Source organism: Osmerus eperlanus, chromosome 7, assembly GCF_963692335.1.
Source record: "Osmerus eperlanus chromosome 7, fOsmEpe2.1, whole genome shotgun sequence".
NCBI lineage: Eukaryota > Metazoa > Chordata > Actinopteri > Osmeriformes > Osmeridae > Osmerus > Osmerus eperlanus.
The window spans coordinates 20,919,436-20,933,595 of NC_085024.1; the positions used below are offsets into that span (position 1 = coordinate 20,919,436).

The 14,160-nt window shown below is 50.4% G+C and overlaps 1 protein-coding gene across 8 annotated transcripts; it reads left to right on the top strand.

Moving 5' to 3' along the window:
* Positions 1-188: 188 nt before the first annotated feature.
* epn1a (epsin 1a) lies at positions 189-14,159 on the top strand. 8 transcript variants are annotated; one of them, XM_062465787.1, is made up of 14 exons: positions 264-675; positions 2,274-2,413; positions 2,462-2,552; positions 2,860-2,961; positions 4,149-4,307; positions 5,314-5,442; positions 5,839-5,959; positions 7,338-7,495; positions 7,673-7,744; positions 8,935-9,015; positions 9,600-9,873; positions 11,354-11,512; positions 11,823-12,062; positions 12,201-14,159. In XM_062465787.1, the coding sequence occupies exons 4-14, from the start codon at positions 2,893-2,895 to the stop codon at positions 12,656-12,658; spliced, it is 1,920 nt and encodes a 639-aa protein (XP_062321771.1). In that variant the 5' UTR covers positions 264-675; positions 2,274-2,413; positions 2,462-2,552; positions 2,860-2,892; the 3' UTR covers positions 12,659-14,159. The 8 variants fall into 8 exon arrangements, with proteins under 8 accessions (XP_062321770.1, XP_062321772.1, XP_062321771.1 ...); XM_062465786.1 differs by lacking the exon at positions 264-675 and adding an exon at positions 189-257 and having other exon boundaries at positions 2,274-2,552; XM_062465788.1 differs by lacking the exon at positions 264-675 and adding an exon at positions 224-257 and having other exon boundaries at positions 2,303-2,552.
* Position 14,160: the final 1 nt, after the last annotated feature.

Below are 14,160 nucleotides of genomic sequence, written 5' to 3' on the forward strand. Positions count from 1 at the left end.
CCACCTAACTCCCCGGATATTTGACATGAATGTCCAAATAGCATACGCGTATCATGATAACTGAGACTTAAAAATCGAAACAATAAAAAAACATGTTGAAAGAATATGTACAAACTTTTCAAGGTATCTTGAAGGCAGCCTCGCCCAAATCATACATATTCAATGATGGGCGCGTGCAAGGGGGTGCGGTCTGTCCAGCATTCGGGAACGGAACCGGAATATCCGCCATCTCCTTGTACATTTCAAGCTACATCAGGGTCAGTATAGACTTGTTTTAGCTGTTTATTGTGGTTTGTTCTCAAAATGTATGAAACATTATAGTTTGTATTTTACACAGTAGACATTCCATATCCATCAATGTGTCGTAGGGAAGGGGTGTCAGTCAAGCTGATCATAAATGCCACCCCGTATGCCAGTTTGGAATAGCTAGCTAGGCAGGCTAGCTTGCTAGCAACAGGGCTTGTCAACGTATGGACGTGTGATTCCATCGTCCACTTATTTTGCTAGTGCTAGTCTAGCTAGTTAGGCAGCCAGCTAAGTAAATAGTGATTCAGTATCGTGGCCGGAATATATTCAAGCTGCCCGCTTTTACCCCGCTTTGCTTTACTTCACTTTACCTTTAATAACCCGTGAAAAAGGCGAATGTGATCGTCATTGAGAAGAGAGTGAAATACGGTGAGTAGCGTTTCGGTGAAGGTTCTGCTAGCTAGCATTATTAGGCTACAGCAGTTTCGAGCTTGCAGAGCTGTGTTAGATGGAGGCTAACACTATTTCACATTTATTTCTTATTCTTTTTTAGAGCTGGCTAGTTAGCTAGTCATATCCCAATTATTGCCATGGAGATTTCCTTGTGTGCCACCTTGACAAACAACCAGCGTAAATAGCAACCTGTAACTGCTAAGCTATGACAGTTGTGAAAGATGCTTGCTTAGCTAGTAAATAGCTTGTGGGTGGGGGTCTGACTTGCTGAGGAGGGTGTGTAACTGCTAGGACTGAGTGAGATTGAACGTCGAGGCCAAAGACAACGACATTGCCAAGACTGTTACACCGCCCTTGTCCCGTCCCTTGTTTTTTAAAACGTTCCATAGCTTGCTAATGAACTCACTCATATTTTACCCTTGTCTTAACTTGTCGAGCTGGCTAACGATAGTTATTTAGCAACATAGAAATGTTAGCTAGCCTAGCTCCTGGAGGGCTATTCAGTTTGTGCTGGATTATTTACCTTTTGGTTAGCTAGCTACTTAACTAACACTGTACCTATCTAGCAAACGTATTGGATAGGTATCAATATTTTTCAAGTAAGATACCATCTGACGTTGTAACTGTAAGCATAGCATAGCAGAGTTTGCGTTTTAAACTTATTTTACTTTCCTCTTTCCATTCCCTTTTCCAAGCTACAGCGGCAACACATACTCATCCTACACTGGGTGACCTACCTGTTGATTTAATAAATGTATTATGTCAAGTAAATTACAGCGAATCTAGTACTGGAACCAAACTTGGTTTAACTTGTTTTGGAATAAAATGTTGTCCTTGATGGTAACAACTGAGTTTAACCAGTTCACTTTTACAGCGATGTCTGTTTGGAGGCTTTTAGAGATTGTGTTTTTCTGTTTTATAAGCATTCACGCAATACATACTCTACTGTCGTGAATAGCCTGTCTGAACTTTGGTACATATTCCTCTGAATCTCTTAAACTGACTTTTGAAATGGTTATCTCCTTGCTGGTTATGCAACCTAGTCTGACAGTAACCTGAAGCTGTTCACGTTTGTTTGTCACATTGGCCGTGGAAGAGGACATTTCATATCATGTAAATCAACTCGATGTGGCTGTAACCGCTTTCTATTGGTTTGTGCTGCTTGATAACAACAATTTAGTGGGCCAAAGCGTTGACTTGACAGACATCCTTTCCTGGCCTAATCATACATTTACAGCTAGTCTCATTCTACAGACTCATTTAGCCATGACAGCTGCATTGTAGAGCAGTGTTTGATGCTGTCTGTAGGCATATTACGGTAGTCCTGATTCTACAGAACATGCAAAGTGGGTTCCATGAGCTAAATGAGTCAGTTTCTGCTGGTGAATAATGAAATCCAGTCATAAAGGCCCTTTCGCGTGTCTCCAAGATGTGACACTGCTTTCAGCTGTCCAATCACTGGCGATCATCGGTCCAGGCCTACAGGTTAGGAAGGAACGAAAGATGGTGGTACGTGTAAGAGTGTCTGAGGATCCTGACGCTCATGTCGTCCTGTTTGCCTTGATCCTCGACAGTTTCTATTGGCTGCCTTGATCCTCGACAGTTTCTATTGGCTCCAAATCTGCGGTGCTGGGACCCGATGTCGCCGTGTCGAGAGGCGAACAGGCTGAGACAGAGCACGCCGTAACCAAGGGGAACCAGAGAGAGACCGAGAGAGAGAGAGACCGAGAGAGAGACCGAGAGAGAGACCGAGAGAGAGACCGAGAGAGAGACCGACAGAGAGAGAGAGAGAGAGAGAGAGAGTGTGTGAAGGGAGTGACTGACTCCCAGAGCCTGCACCATTTCAGTAACAGGTGTGTATGACACACTAACCCCTTCTGCTTATGTTGACATAAAGGAGAGATTGGCACTCTCACTGAGATTGGCTTCCTGCTCTCCCCTCTCTGTCAATCCCACTGAGAAGTTCAGTAAGAGTTCTGTCCTGTACTCCTGCCTCTGTCTCTTTCCTTCTTGCTATCTGCCCTACCCTCTCTGTATTCAGTCTCTGTGTCTCTTTCTCTCTCTCTGCTAACTGACTGTACCCTTTGCCCTGGCTGCTATTTGTTTTGTATTGTATTAACTGTTTTACAACCCTTCTCTATCTCCATGTGCGTGGGTCAGATTCCTGTGGAACCCGACAGCCAGACGGTTGCCATGTCGACCTCATCGCTACGGCGACAAGTGAAGAATATCGTCCATAACTACTCGGAGGCTGAGATCAAGGTTGCTCTGCCCACTATCCTCCTGTCACATTCTCATCCTGCGCCGTTTTCTCTCCCCTTTCTACAACCTTCCCTCCTCTTCCTCATTGTTGGCCTGTGCCAAGCACAGTACAGACAGCCACCCCACCACCACCACTTCCTACACACACACATTATTATTAATCTGGGTTAGTGGATTCTTGTCAAGCCTGTCTGGACCTGTCCATGTGTTTTATTAGCATCACTCCTCATACAGCTCTCTCCCCCCTCCTACCTCCCCTCTCTCCCCCCTCATCTCCCCCCCTCCCCTCTCTGCCCCCTCTTACCTCCCCTCTCTCCCCCCTCATCTCCCCCCCTCCCCTCTCTCCCCCCTCTTACCTCCCCTCTCTCCCCCCTCTTACCTCCCCTCTCTCCCCCCCTCCCCTCTCTCCCCCCTCTTACCTCCCCATCTCCCCCCCTCCCCTCTCTCCCCCTCCTACCTCCCCTCTCTCCCCCCTCCTACCTCCCCTCTCTCCCCCCTCTTACCTCCCCTCTCTCCCCCCTCCTACCTCCCCTCTCTCCCCCCTCTTACCTCCCCTCTCTCCCCCCTCTTACCTCCCCTCTCTCCCCCCTCTTACCTCCCTTCTCTCCCCCCTCTTACCTCCCCTCTCTCCCCCCTCTTACCTCCCCTCTCTCCCCCCTCCTACCTCCCCTCTCTCCCCCCTCATCTCCCCCCCTCCCCTCTGTCCCCCCTCTTACCTCCCCATCTCCCCCCCTCCCCTCTCTCCCCCCTCTTACTTCCCCATCTCCCCCCTCCCCTCTCTCCCCCCTCCTACCTCCCCTCTCTCCCCCCTCTTACTTCCCCATCTCCCCCCCTCCCCTCTCCCCCCTCCCCATCTCCCCCCCTTCCCTCTCTCCCCCCCTCCTACCTCCCCATCTCCCCCCTCCTACCTCCCCATCTCCCCCCTCCCCTCTCTCCCCCCTCTTACTTCCCCATCTCCCCCCCTCCCCTCTCTCCCCCCTCCCCATCTCCCCCCCTTCCCTCTCTCCCCCCCCTCCTACCTCCCCATCTCCCCCCCCTCCTACCTCCCCATCTCCCCCCCCTCCTACCTCCCCATCTCCCCCCCTCCCCTCTCTCCCCCCTCCTACCTCCCCATCTCTCCCCCCTCCTACCTCCCTCTCTCTCCCCCCTCCTACCTCCCCTCCTCTCCTCCCCCTCCTCCCCCACAGGTAAGAGAGGCCACGTCCAACGACCCATGGGGCCCCAGTAGCTCCTTGATGTCGGAGATCGCAGACCTGACCTACAATGTGGTGGCCTTCTCTGAGATCATGAGCATGGTGTGGAAACGCCTCAACGACCACGGCAAGAACTGGAGGCACGTCTACAAGGTGAGGAGGAAACCCCACTCAGTCATTCACTCACCCACTCACTCGCTCACTCAGTCATTCACTCACCCACTCACTCGCTCACTCAGTCATTCACTACCTCACTGTCTCATTCGCTCAGTCATTCACTACCTCACTGTCTCACTTGCTCGCTCAGTCATTCACTACCTCACTGTCTCACTTGCTCGCTCAGTCATTCACTACCTCACTGTCTCGCTCGCTCAGTCATTCACTACCTCATTGTCTCGCTCGCTCAGTCATTCACTACCTCATTGTCTCGCTCGCTCAGTCATTCACTACCTCACTGTCTCACTCACTCGCTCATTCATTCACTACCTCACTGTCTCACTCACTCGCTCAGTCATTCACTACCTCACTGTCTCACTCACTCGCTCAGTCATTCACTACCTCACTGTCTCACTCGCTCAGTCATTCACTACCTCGCTGTCTCACTCGCTCAGTCATTCACTACCTCACTGTCTCACTCGCTCAGTCATTCACTACCTCACTGTCTCACTCGCTCAGTCATTCACTACCTCACTGTCTCACTCGCTCGCTCAGTCATTCACTACCTCACTGTCACTCGCTCAGTCATTCACTACCTCACTGTCTCACTCGCTCAGTCATTCACAACCTCACTGTCTCACTCGCTCAGTCATTCACTACCTCACTGTCTCGCTCGCTCAGTCATTCACTACCTCACTGTCTCACTCACTCGCTCAGTCATTCACTACCTCACTGTCTCACTCGCTCAGTCATTCACTACCTCACTGTCTCACTCGCTCGCTCAGTCATTCACTACCTCACTGTCTCACTCGCTCGCTCAGTCATTCACTACCTCACTGTCTCACTCGCTCACTCAGTCATTCACTACCTCACTGTCTCACTCGCTCAGTCATTCACTACCTCACTGTCTCACTCGCTCAGTCATTCACTACCTCACTGTCTCACTCGCTCAGTCAGTCGCTGTCTATCTGACTGTGCTCTGTGTGTGTGTGTGATCTGCCAGGCTATGACTCTTATGGAGTACCTTATCAAGACGGGCTCGGAGCGCGTGGCTCAGCAGTGCAGAGAAAACATCTACGCTGTCCAGACCCTGAAGGACTTCCAGTTCATCGACAGAGACGGCAAAGACCAGGTAACAGCACCCCAGAAAGGCTGCAGAATGCATCGTATGTACACTCACTCACTCACACACACTCACACACACACACACACACTCACTCTCATGTCCAAGGACTTTTTACGATGCTCTTTCTGACCTCTTTTATAAACATGTGGTGGAGAGCCAACAATAACATTTTTATAGGTTTGTAAAAGCTGCTGCAATGAAGGAGGCACAAACAAGGAATCAGGATCTTTATACAAAGACTGACTGACAGGAACGACCGAGACTCAGGAGGATTTTCTATGGGATAGCTGTCAACTTTAATTTGTGCATTAGATAGTTGTATTAAAATGTACAAATAACCCTCTGAGATTATCATTCATTATATCCAATCAACGTTGTGTGTGTGTGGTGTGTGTGTTCCAGGGGGTGAATGTACGGGAGAAAGCCAAGCAGCTGGTGACTCTGCTGAAAGATGAGGAGAGATTACGTGAGGAGAGGGTCCACGCGCTCAAAACCAAAGAGAAGATGGCACAAACCACCAGTGGTAAGACCTAGCCTGTCCATTACCCAGCATGCATCAGCCAGGACCCAGCATGTCCGTTACCCAGCATGCATCAGCCAGGATGGCTCAGTAAGAATCACAAAGCTGTGAAGGACATGTCTTTGAGGACTTTGAGACTAGGCTAGGTTCTCAATGACCTTGTCAAATGCTATTTGCTTGGTACATTATTATTTTAATGGTGGTTACACGTTTGGATGTAGTAACCATGAATGCCTCTGTCTATAGATCGCTCCTGAGATTGTATTTCTGAAGTGTGTGTGTGTGTCCATGTATCCGTGTGTGTCCATGTATCCCTGTGTGTGTGCGTGTGTGTGTATCCCTGTGTGTGTGTGTGTATCCCTGTGTGTGTGTGTGTATCCCTGTGTGTGTGTGTGTGTCCCTGTGTGTGTCCATGTATCCGTGTGTGTGTGTATCCCTGTGTGTGTGTGTGTGTGTGTGTATCCCTGTGTGTGTGTGTGTGTGTATCCCTGTGTGTGTGTGTGTGTGTGTATCCCTGTGTGTGTGTGTGTGTGTGTATCCCTGTGTGTGTGTGTGTGTGTGTATCCCTGTGTGTGTGTGTGTGTATCCCTGTGTGTGTGTGTGTGTATCCCTGTGTGTGTGTGTGTGTGTATCCCTGTGTGTGTGTGTGTATCCCTGTGTGTGTGTGTGTATCCCTGTGTGTGTGTGTATCCCTGTGTGTGTGTATGCGTGTGTGTGTGTGTGTGTATCCCTGTGTGTGTGTGTGTGTATCCCTGTGTGTGTGTGTGTATCCCTGTGTGTGTGTGTATCCCTGTGTGTGTGTGTGTGTGTATCCCTGTGTGTGTGTGTGTATCCCTGTGTGTGTGTGTGTGTATCCCTGTGTGTGTGTGTGTGTGTGTGTATCCCTGTGTGTGTGTGTGTATCCCTGTGTGTGTGTATGCGTGTGTGTGTGTGTATCCCTGTGTGTGTATCCCTGTGTGTGTGTGTGTATCCCTGTGTGTGTGTGTATCCCTGTGTGTGTGTGTGTGTATCCCTGTGTGTGTGTGTGTGTATCCCTGTGTGTGTGTGTGTATCCCTGTGTGTGTGTGTGTGTATCCCTGTGTGTGTGTGTGTGTATCCCTGTGTGTGTGTGTGTATCCCTGTGTGTGTGTGTGTGTATCCCTGTGTGTGTGTGTGTATCCCTGTGTGTGTGTGTGTGTGTGTATCCCTGTGTGTGTGTGTGTGTGTGTATCCCTGTGTGTGTGTGTGTATCCCTGTGTGTGTGTGTGTGTGTATCCCTGTGTGTGTGTGTGTGTGTGTATCCCTGTGTGTGTGTGTGTGTATCCCTGTGTGTGTGTGTGTGTCCCTGTGTGTGTGTGTGTATCCCTGTGTGTGGGTGTGTGTGTGTGTGTCCCCTGCTCAGCCTCCTCGGCCCCCCCAGCGCCGGGTCTGGGTGGCAGCCTGTCGTTGGGCTCCCACTCCGGAGGGGCAGACCCGGAGCAAGCCTGGCCTCAGAGCTCCGGAGAGGAAGACCTGCAGCTCCAGCTGGCATTGGCCATGAGCAAAGAGGAGGCGGAGCAGGTAACGCAGAGCAGCCTATCAGGGGGCTGAAACAGCTTCAGGCTTCTCAGGCCAGGTTAGGAGACCCTGAGAGGTTCCGACCTGCACCAGCAGGTTCAAAAGCAGGTCAAAAATGTCTTCCTGTTTCCTCCCCAACATACACTCACCTGTGACCTCCGACCCCCGACCTCTCACCAGACTAGCACGGCCCCCTTGGAGGACGCAGAGCTCCACTATGCTCTCTCACTCAGCAAGGAGATACACCAAAAGGTCAGGGGGTGCAAAGCGCGGCCGTCCGACCCTCGTCACATCTTTTTTTTTTTGAGTTTGAATCTGTCTGACAAAGCCATCAACACCCCTTCAATCTCAATCAAAACAATATCCTATGTGACCCCTCTGGCTTTACACGTATGTCACATATATTCAGTCGGAAAATTTGTGAGTGAGTTTGATGTTATTATTTAGTGTATTAAGGAACATGTATCGAGTAGAACGCCAAAACACGACACAAAAAAGGGCTCTTGTGTTTCAATCAGGGTTCCACTGTGCATGACAAACATTCTCTTAATTGACTCAATTTAACATCAAGCAATTTCCGAGCGAGTAATGACTTTTTTCCTACTTCCGATCCTCCTGCTAATCTTGATGCATGCCTCTATCGACACCTACACACACACACACACACACCTTTCCAGCTCTCATGTCATCTTGACTTCACAGGACTTTGGGACACATGTACTGTATTAACTGGGTGGATCTTCCAGGTGATGGGTGTGCATCTTTTTAAAGGGCTGTTATCCGACGGTGTTTCCATGCAGGCCCACACTAACACTCTCCAGTAGTGTAGATATGTGCTCAGGCTTGGGTCACACGGGTGCCGCCCACATGTCTGCGTCCACAGCAGTGCCATCAGGCCAGGTCCGGCTGTAGTGCAGCCCAGCCTGTTTAGCAGGTCCTGGACCTGCTCTCTCCTCTGCCAGCCTGCTGTCTGCAGCCGAGGAGGAACAGGAAGCTGTTTCAGGATCAGATACGGGCCAGTTTGAACGCTTCACGAGTGCCTTGTCCCGTGTCCTCTCCTTGGGCTGATCTCGGTCTTCTCGTGTGGAGCGGTTGGTCGTGGAAGTGTAGTGTTGTTCACACCCATCCCGCCCCCTTCCCAGGTGTGGGGCAGGGATGCGCTGCTAGCTTTGGGGCTCAGATTGAGGAGAGTGGGGCTACAGGCAGGATCCAACCTGAACCCAGCATAGACAGTTCTCCACGGGCGCTGATACCACAAGGTTGTTGCCAGACACTGGTCTGGGGTCAGTTCTTTCCCCTTCCTACCCCTAAAGACTCGGATCTTTTGGGCTGATTAACTGACCCGAGACCTTTGCCCCGGCGTCTCGCCTGTGACATCAGCGCCCGGCGGGCGTAGGCGTCGCGGCTTGATGACATCACAGCTGTGTGCGTGTGGTCGGCAGGAGGAGAGGCTGCGCAGGGGGGATGACCTGAGACTGCAGATGGCCATCGAGGAGAGCAGGAGGGAGAAGACTAAACCAGAGGTGTGTGTGTGTGGCGATGTGTGTGTGTGCACCCCGACCAGGGGGCTACACACACTCTTTAGACAGTACCACTCTGTTCCTCTCTCGCTCTCCCGGCGTTACCTGCTCTAGCTGTGTCTCTCACCTGTGTGTGTGTGTGTTTGGTGAATGAATAGCGGTTGTTCAACGCCTAAGACTAGTGCATAAAGGCACTGTTTCTCCGCTTATCATCAAGCTGTTGTCCTTCCCCTCTGAATGAAAGATTTAATTGATCACCAGCCCGAGAAGTAAACTATTGACGGTCAGGTCTTAGATGATCGTCCTAGAAAACCCCCAGTGTTCTCAGCATAGCTTTAGCTACAGTAGCTTAGGTTTGTTTGTTTGTTGTCGTGAGGACACCTCTCTGTCTGTATTGCTGAGAGTGAGTGGTAAATGGTAAGCGTGCTAGCTCTTTCAGTGCCCTAGCTTAGCTGTGTGTGTGTGTGTGTTCTCAGCCTATCGTGTCACTTTGTGAGCTTGACCTGTTCCCCCACGTCTCAAGAAGGTGTGACTGAGCGCTGGGCGAGGGCTCGCCTGAGTCTAACCAGTACTGTGTGTTGCGACAGAGTGCACTTATGGAGCTGAGTGCTGTAGACCCCTGGGGAGCCCCTGCTGCTGCCCCCGTCGGCTCTGCCGGCCCCTCTCCCCCTCCCACAGTCGCTGCCCCCTCGGCCTCGGGCCCCTGGGGCCCCCCGGACCCCTGGGGAGCCGCCTCGCCGTCCTCGCCCCCCAGCGCCGACCCCTGGGGTGGGGGGGCCCCGCCCACGATAGCTCCGCCTCCGGACCCCTGGGGAGAGAGCTCAGCCAGAGTGAACAACGTGGACCCCTGGGGACCCTCAGGTGAGTGGCCCCCCTAGACACAGGTCCTAGTGGCCCCCCTAGACACAGGTCCTAGTGGCCCCCCTAGAAACAGGTCCTAGTGGCCCCCCTAGACACAGACCCTAGGGTGGCCACCTTCACTGGTTAACAGCTTGAGGGGACCTCATCCTTGTCTGTGATTGGGTGAGGGCGGATGCGACCTATGACCTCTGCTGCTGCTGTTTCTCCATCTCCTCCTGGTTGTGTTGTACCTCTCATCGCTCCATATCGTGAATGAGACTGCATCACCTCTCCATCCCATCCGGAGCGATGTCAGACATCTACTGTTGTCATGTCCTGTATGCGTCACCCTGATGACATCCAGAGTGCTGAGGTCACTTCCTGTGTGTGTGTGTGTTTGAATCCTCCTGTCTGCTGTGGCTGTGTCTCAAGAGGAACCAGACCTCCTCTTACCTTAACCGATCCGTCTAGCTGCAAACACAAGACAGTTAAAAGTAGAGTGTTGGCGACCTTTTCTCCTCAGTTTAGTTCAGGAGGTTACAGGGAAACATCTGGTGGGAAGGGAAATTTGTGAAACTTTGTGTCTTAGTTCTTCTTTTGGTCTGGCCGGTCACTTAAAGATCCCATGACATGCTGTTTTTCAATGCTTTTATATAGGCCTTAGTGGTCCCCTAATACTGTATCTGAAGTTTCTTGCCCGAAATTCAGCCTTGGTGCAGAATTTCAGCCACTACGAGCAGTCCCACAATGAGCTTTCCTCAGGACGTGCTGTTTCTGTGTCTGTAACTTTAAATGCTATGAGGAAGAAAGCGGCGGGGCTAACTGCCATGCTTCGGTCGTTTGCAAGCCATGATGTCTCCAGGAAAAAACTATATCACGCTTGCACAGTCGTAGCTCATTTTCTCATTGGTCGGCCAAATTCTCTGTGCGGACAAAGCAGAGAAAGGGGAGGTAACCTTCGCTCTTATGATGTCATAAAACCAGCATTTTCAAAACCGAGCGTTTCAGCTCTCATTTTGTCAAAGGCAGAGAAGAATACCCAGGGCTTGGTTTACACCTATCGAAATTTCTAGCCACTGCGGGACCAAAGGCAGGTTAAAGGAACTCATATTAATGTTAAATAACCTCCTAAATTGAACATTTCATCATGTTGTGGGACCTTTAACTGAAATGACACAGTTTTTATTTTTTGGATGCTGTTACAGCTGGGAGGGAGATGGCTTGTTGGTGAGACTGGATAGACATTGACTGTGACAATGTCATGCTCCAGTATCAGTCAGTAAAGGTCAACTTCTTAGAAACGTTTGACCAGATGTAGGTGAAGGAAGTGAGGAGAGGAAACTAGGAAAGGCATCCATCATCTCTGAGACTGTTGAGACACAGCCCAACTCCTCTGAGACTGTTGAGACACAGCCCAACTCCTCGCCTTCCTTCTGTATGGTTACCTGTACAGTGTCGTGTTGTTAACCCCGCCCCTCCCCTGCGTGTCTCCACCCCTTAGCTGTGACCCCCCCCAGTGCCGACCCCTGGGGACCCCCAGTGCCCCTCAGCTCCTCCTCCTCGGGGGGGCCCGTAGACCCCTGGGCAGGAGATGGGGTTGCCTCTGACCCAATCACCTCTGACCCCTGGAGTGGCCTCGCCAAACACACTAACGGCACAGGTACATTTCCACTGACTCACCAGTACACAAACACACACACACATGCTAAGGTACGAGTAGACCTCAGCACACACTCACAAATCCACACCCATGCAGTTATTCACGCAGACACAAACCTACATCCTCACCACACTTCTGTCTTGTTTTACATCCCACCCTCCCTCAGTATCTGTGATAACAACCCCACGCTCTGGTCTGGTTAGGCAGTATGGGGGGATTACTGGTACACAGCTGGAGGAAATCACCATGCTGCAGCTCTGCTGTCTCTTTACTTCCCCTCCCTCCGTTTCCCTCTTCCTCTGTCGCTTAGGAGACCCAGAGCGACGAGGCTCCTCTGTAACCGGTGGCGACAGCGCGGGGTCTCCGGTGCCCTTTGACCTGTCGTCTCTGGGCTCGGCTCTTCCTGTCCGGAAGACCCCGGAGTCGTTCCTGGGGCCCAACGCAGCGCTGGTGGACCTGGACTCCCTGGTGTCCTCCAAACCCAAGCCCAAGCAGCCGCCCCCACCCTCCATCTCGTCCTCCGCGCACAACCCCTTCCTCCAGACCACAGGTGAGAGCGCCGCTGGTTCTGAGACCACACACACACACACAAAGAGAAGCCGCTGATTTGATGAGCTCAGAGGAGTTTCACCCCAGACTAACCCCCCCCCCCCCCCCCCCCCCCGTGTCGTCTGTCCCCCGCTGCCAGGCTCGTCTCCGGCCCCGGGCATGGCCGTCACCCCAGGCAGCACCATCTCCAGCCGGGGAGTCTCCCCAACGCCTCCCCCCTCCTCCAACCCGTTTGGCGTGGCTGCCCCCATGGCCTCCATATCCCCACAGCCCTCCTCGCTGGGCCTGAGCGCCCTCCGTGCCAGCCCTGTGCCACCTAACCCCATGCTGGGCATGGGGCCCATTGGCATGGGGGTAGGGATGGGCGCCCCTGGTATGGGCCTTGGCATGATGCAGGCCAGTCCCATGGGCATCCCCTACGGGGGGCTGTCGCCCATGGGGGCCCCCGGATCGGCTCTGTTCATGGGGCCCGGAGGTGCTGCTCCTCCTCAGTTGATTTTGGGGGGCCCCGCTGGAGTAGGAGGAGTGATGGGGGCCGGGGGGGCGGTGGGGGGCGGAGGAACGACAGGAGCCAGCACCAACCCGTTTCTTCTCTGAGGAAACCACCACCCCCTCCCCCCCACGTCCCTCCCCCTCTCCTGTCTTACCTACTGCCCCCAATCGATCCTCCTTCAACACAAACAGTTTGTGTCCAAAAAGAAATGTGTACATTTCGATATTTAAAGAAAAACAATGAAATTTTACGTATTTTTTTTCCTTTCAATCAAAAGCATTTCACTTTATTTTATTTACATTTTTATTTTATTTTTTATGTGGTTTCTTTCATTTCAAAGTGGTATGTGGGTGAGAACTAGAAGTTTATTTATTTTTGCTTACAATAATTTTTTGTTTTTAAATGTTTTGTTTTTTCCCCCAGTCCTTTCTGATATAAAGCTGGGTTTGTGAGGACAGGGAAATCCCCCAGAACTCATCACTCTGCAAGAGCCTAATATTCCAGCACTGACAGAGAGAGAGAGAGAGATGGAGGGAATGGGGCACAGCCACTAACAAACTCAACTGATTCAAACTCCATTACCTGCCTCTTCTCTTTTCCTCTTAGATTAAGAGAAAAGATAAGCACTGAATCGAGTGCATGAAGGATTTTTATTTTTTGGAACTCCTCGCTGAGTTTGGGACTGGAAAAAACTTACATTAACATTTCTGGCTCAATGTGGTCAAATCATTCAGTAGCTATTTTACAATTTAATTTAATGTTTATTGTAATTTATATTTTGTTTTTATTTTTCCGCGTCCGGAGGAGGAAACTCGATCGTTATGCGATGAAATCAAATGATTAAATCTTTTTTTTTTTTTTGCTTCCAGGTTTTTTGATAGAAATCAAATGAGAGCTCTGACATGAATTCATTGGTTGGTCATAGGTGGAATGTGTTTGAATGTATGGGCAAGAATACAAAGGTGTGTGTGTGTGTGTGAGATTAGGAACATGTGGGAGTGTGTATAAATGCATATTCAAGATAGTATATGCGGGTGTGCGTGCGTCTGTATAGTTGTCTCCACTTCCTGTGTCTAGTCTGTTTCAGTGACTCGGAAGGCAAGATACAAAATCTATTATTTTTGTTTTTAAAAATCGTCACTTGTATCAAAGCTATGTAATGTTGGGATTTCAAATGAGGTAATATAAGGGTCACATGTTTTCTGCCAATTTTATTTCACTCTATTTTTTGTATTAATCAGAAGCATTAGTTTTTCTCAGTCTTTCATATGGGATATATTTCACAGCTTGGCTGTCCTTGCATTTCAACCCTCGTCTGTCGAGGGTTGAACCACAACGCTTCTTTAAAAAAGACAATTATTTCAATGAATGAAAGAAAAAAAAAAAAACTACCACAGGGACTTGATAACAACCATGCTCCATGCCGTTCTTTTAATTTAGATTGATACATTTATTGTCATTTTATATCAACAAAAAAGAAGCGCTCTCTTTTATCGGGTAAGGTCAAATTTTGTGTGGTGTTAACTGTGAACATTCACATTTGAAAAGTAAAATGAGAAGAAAAAAAATTAAAAGAAATTTATGAAATAAAAAACACAAAGTCTAC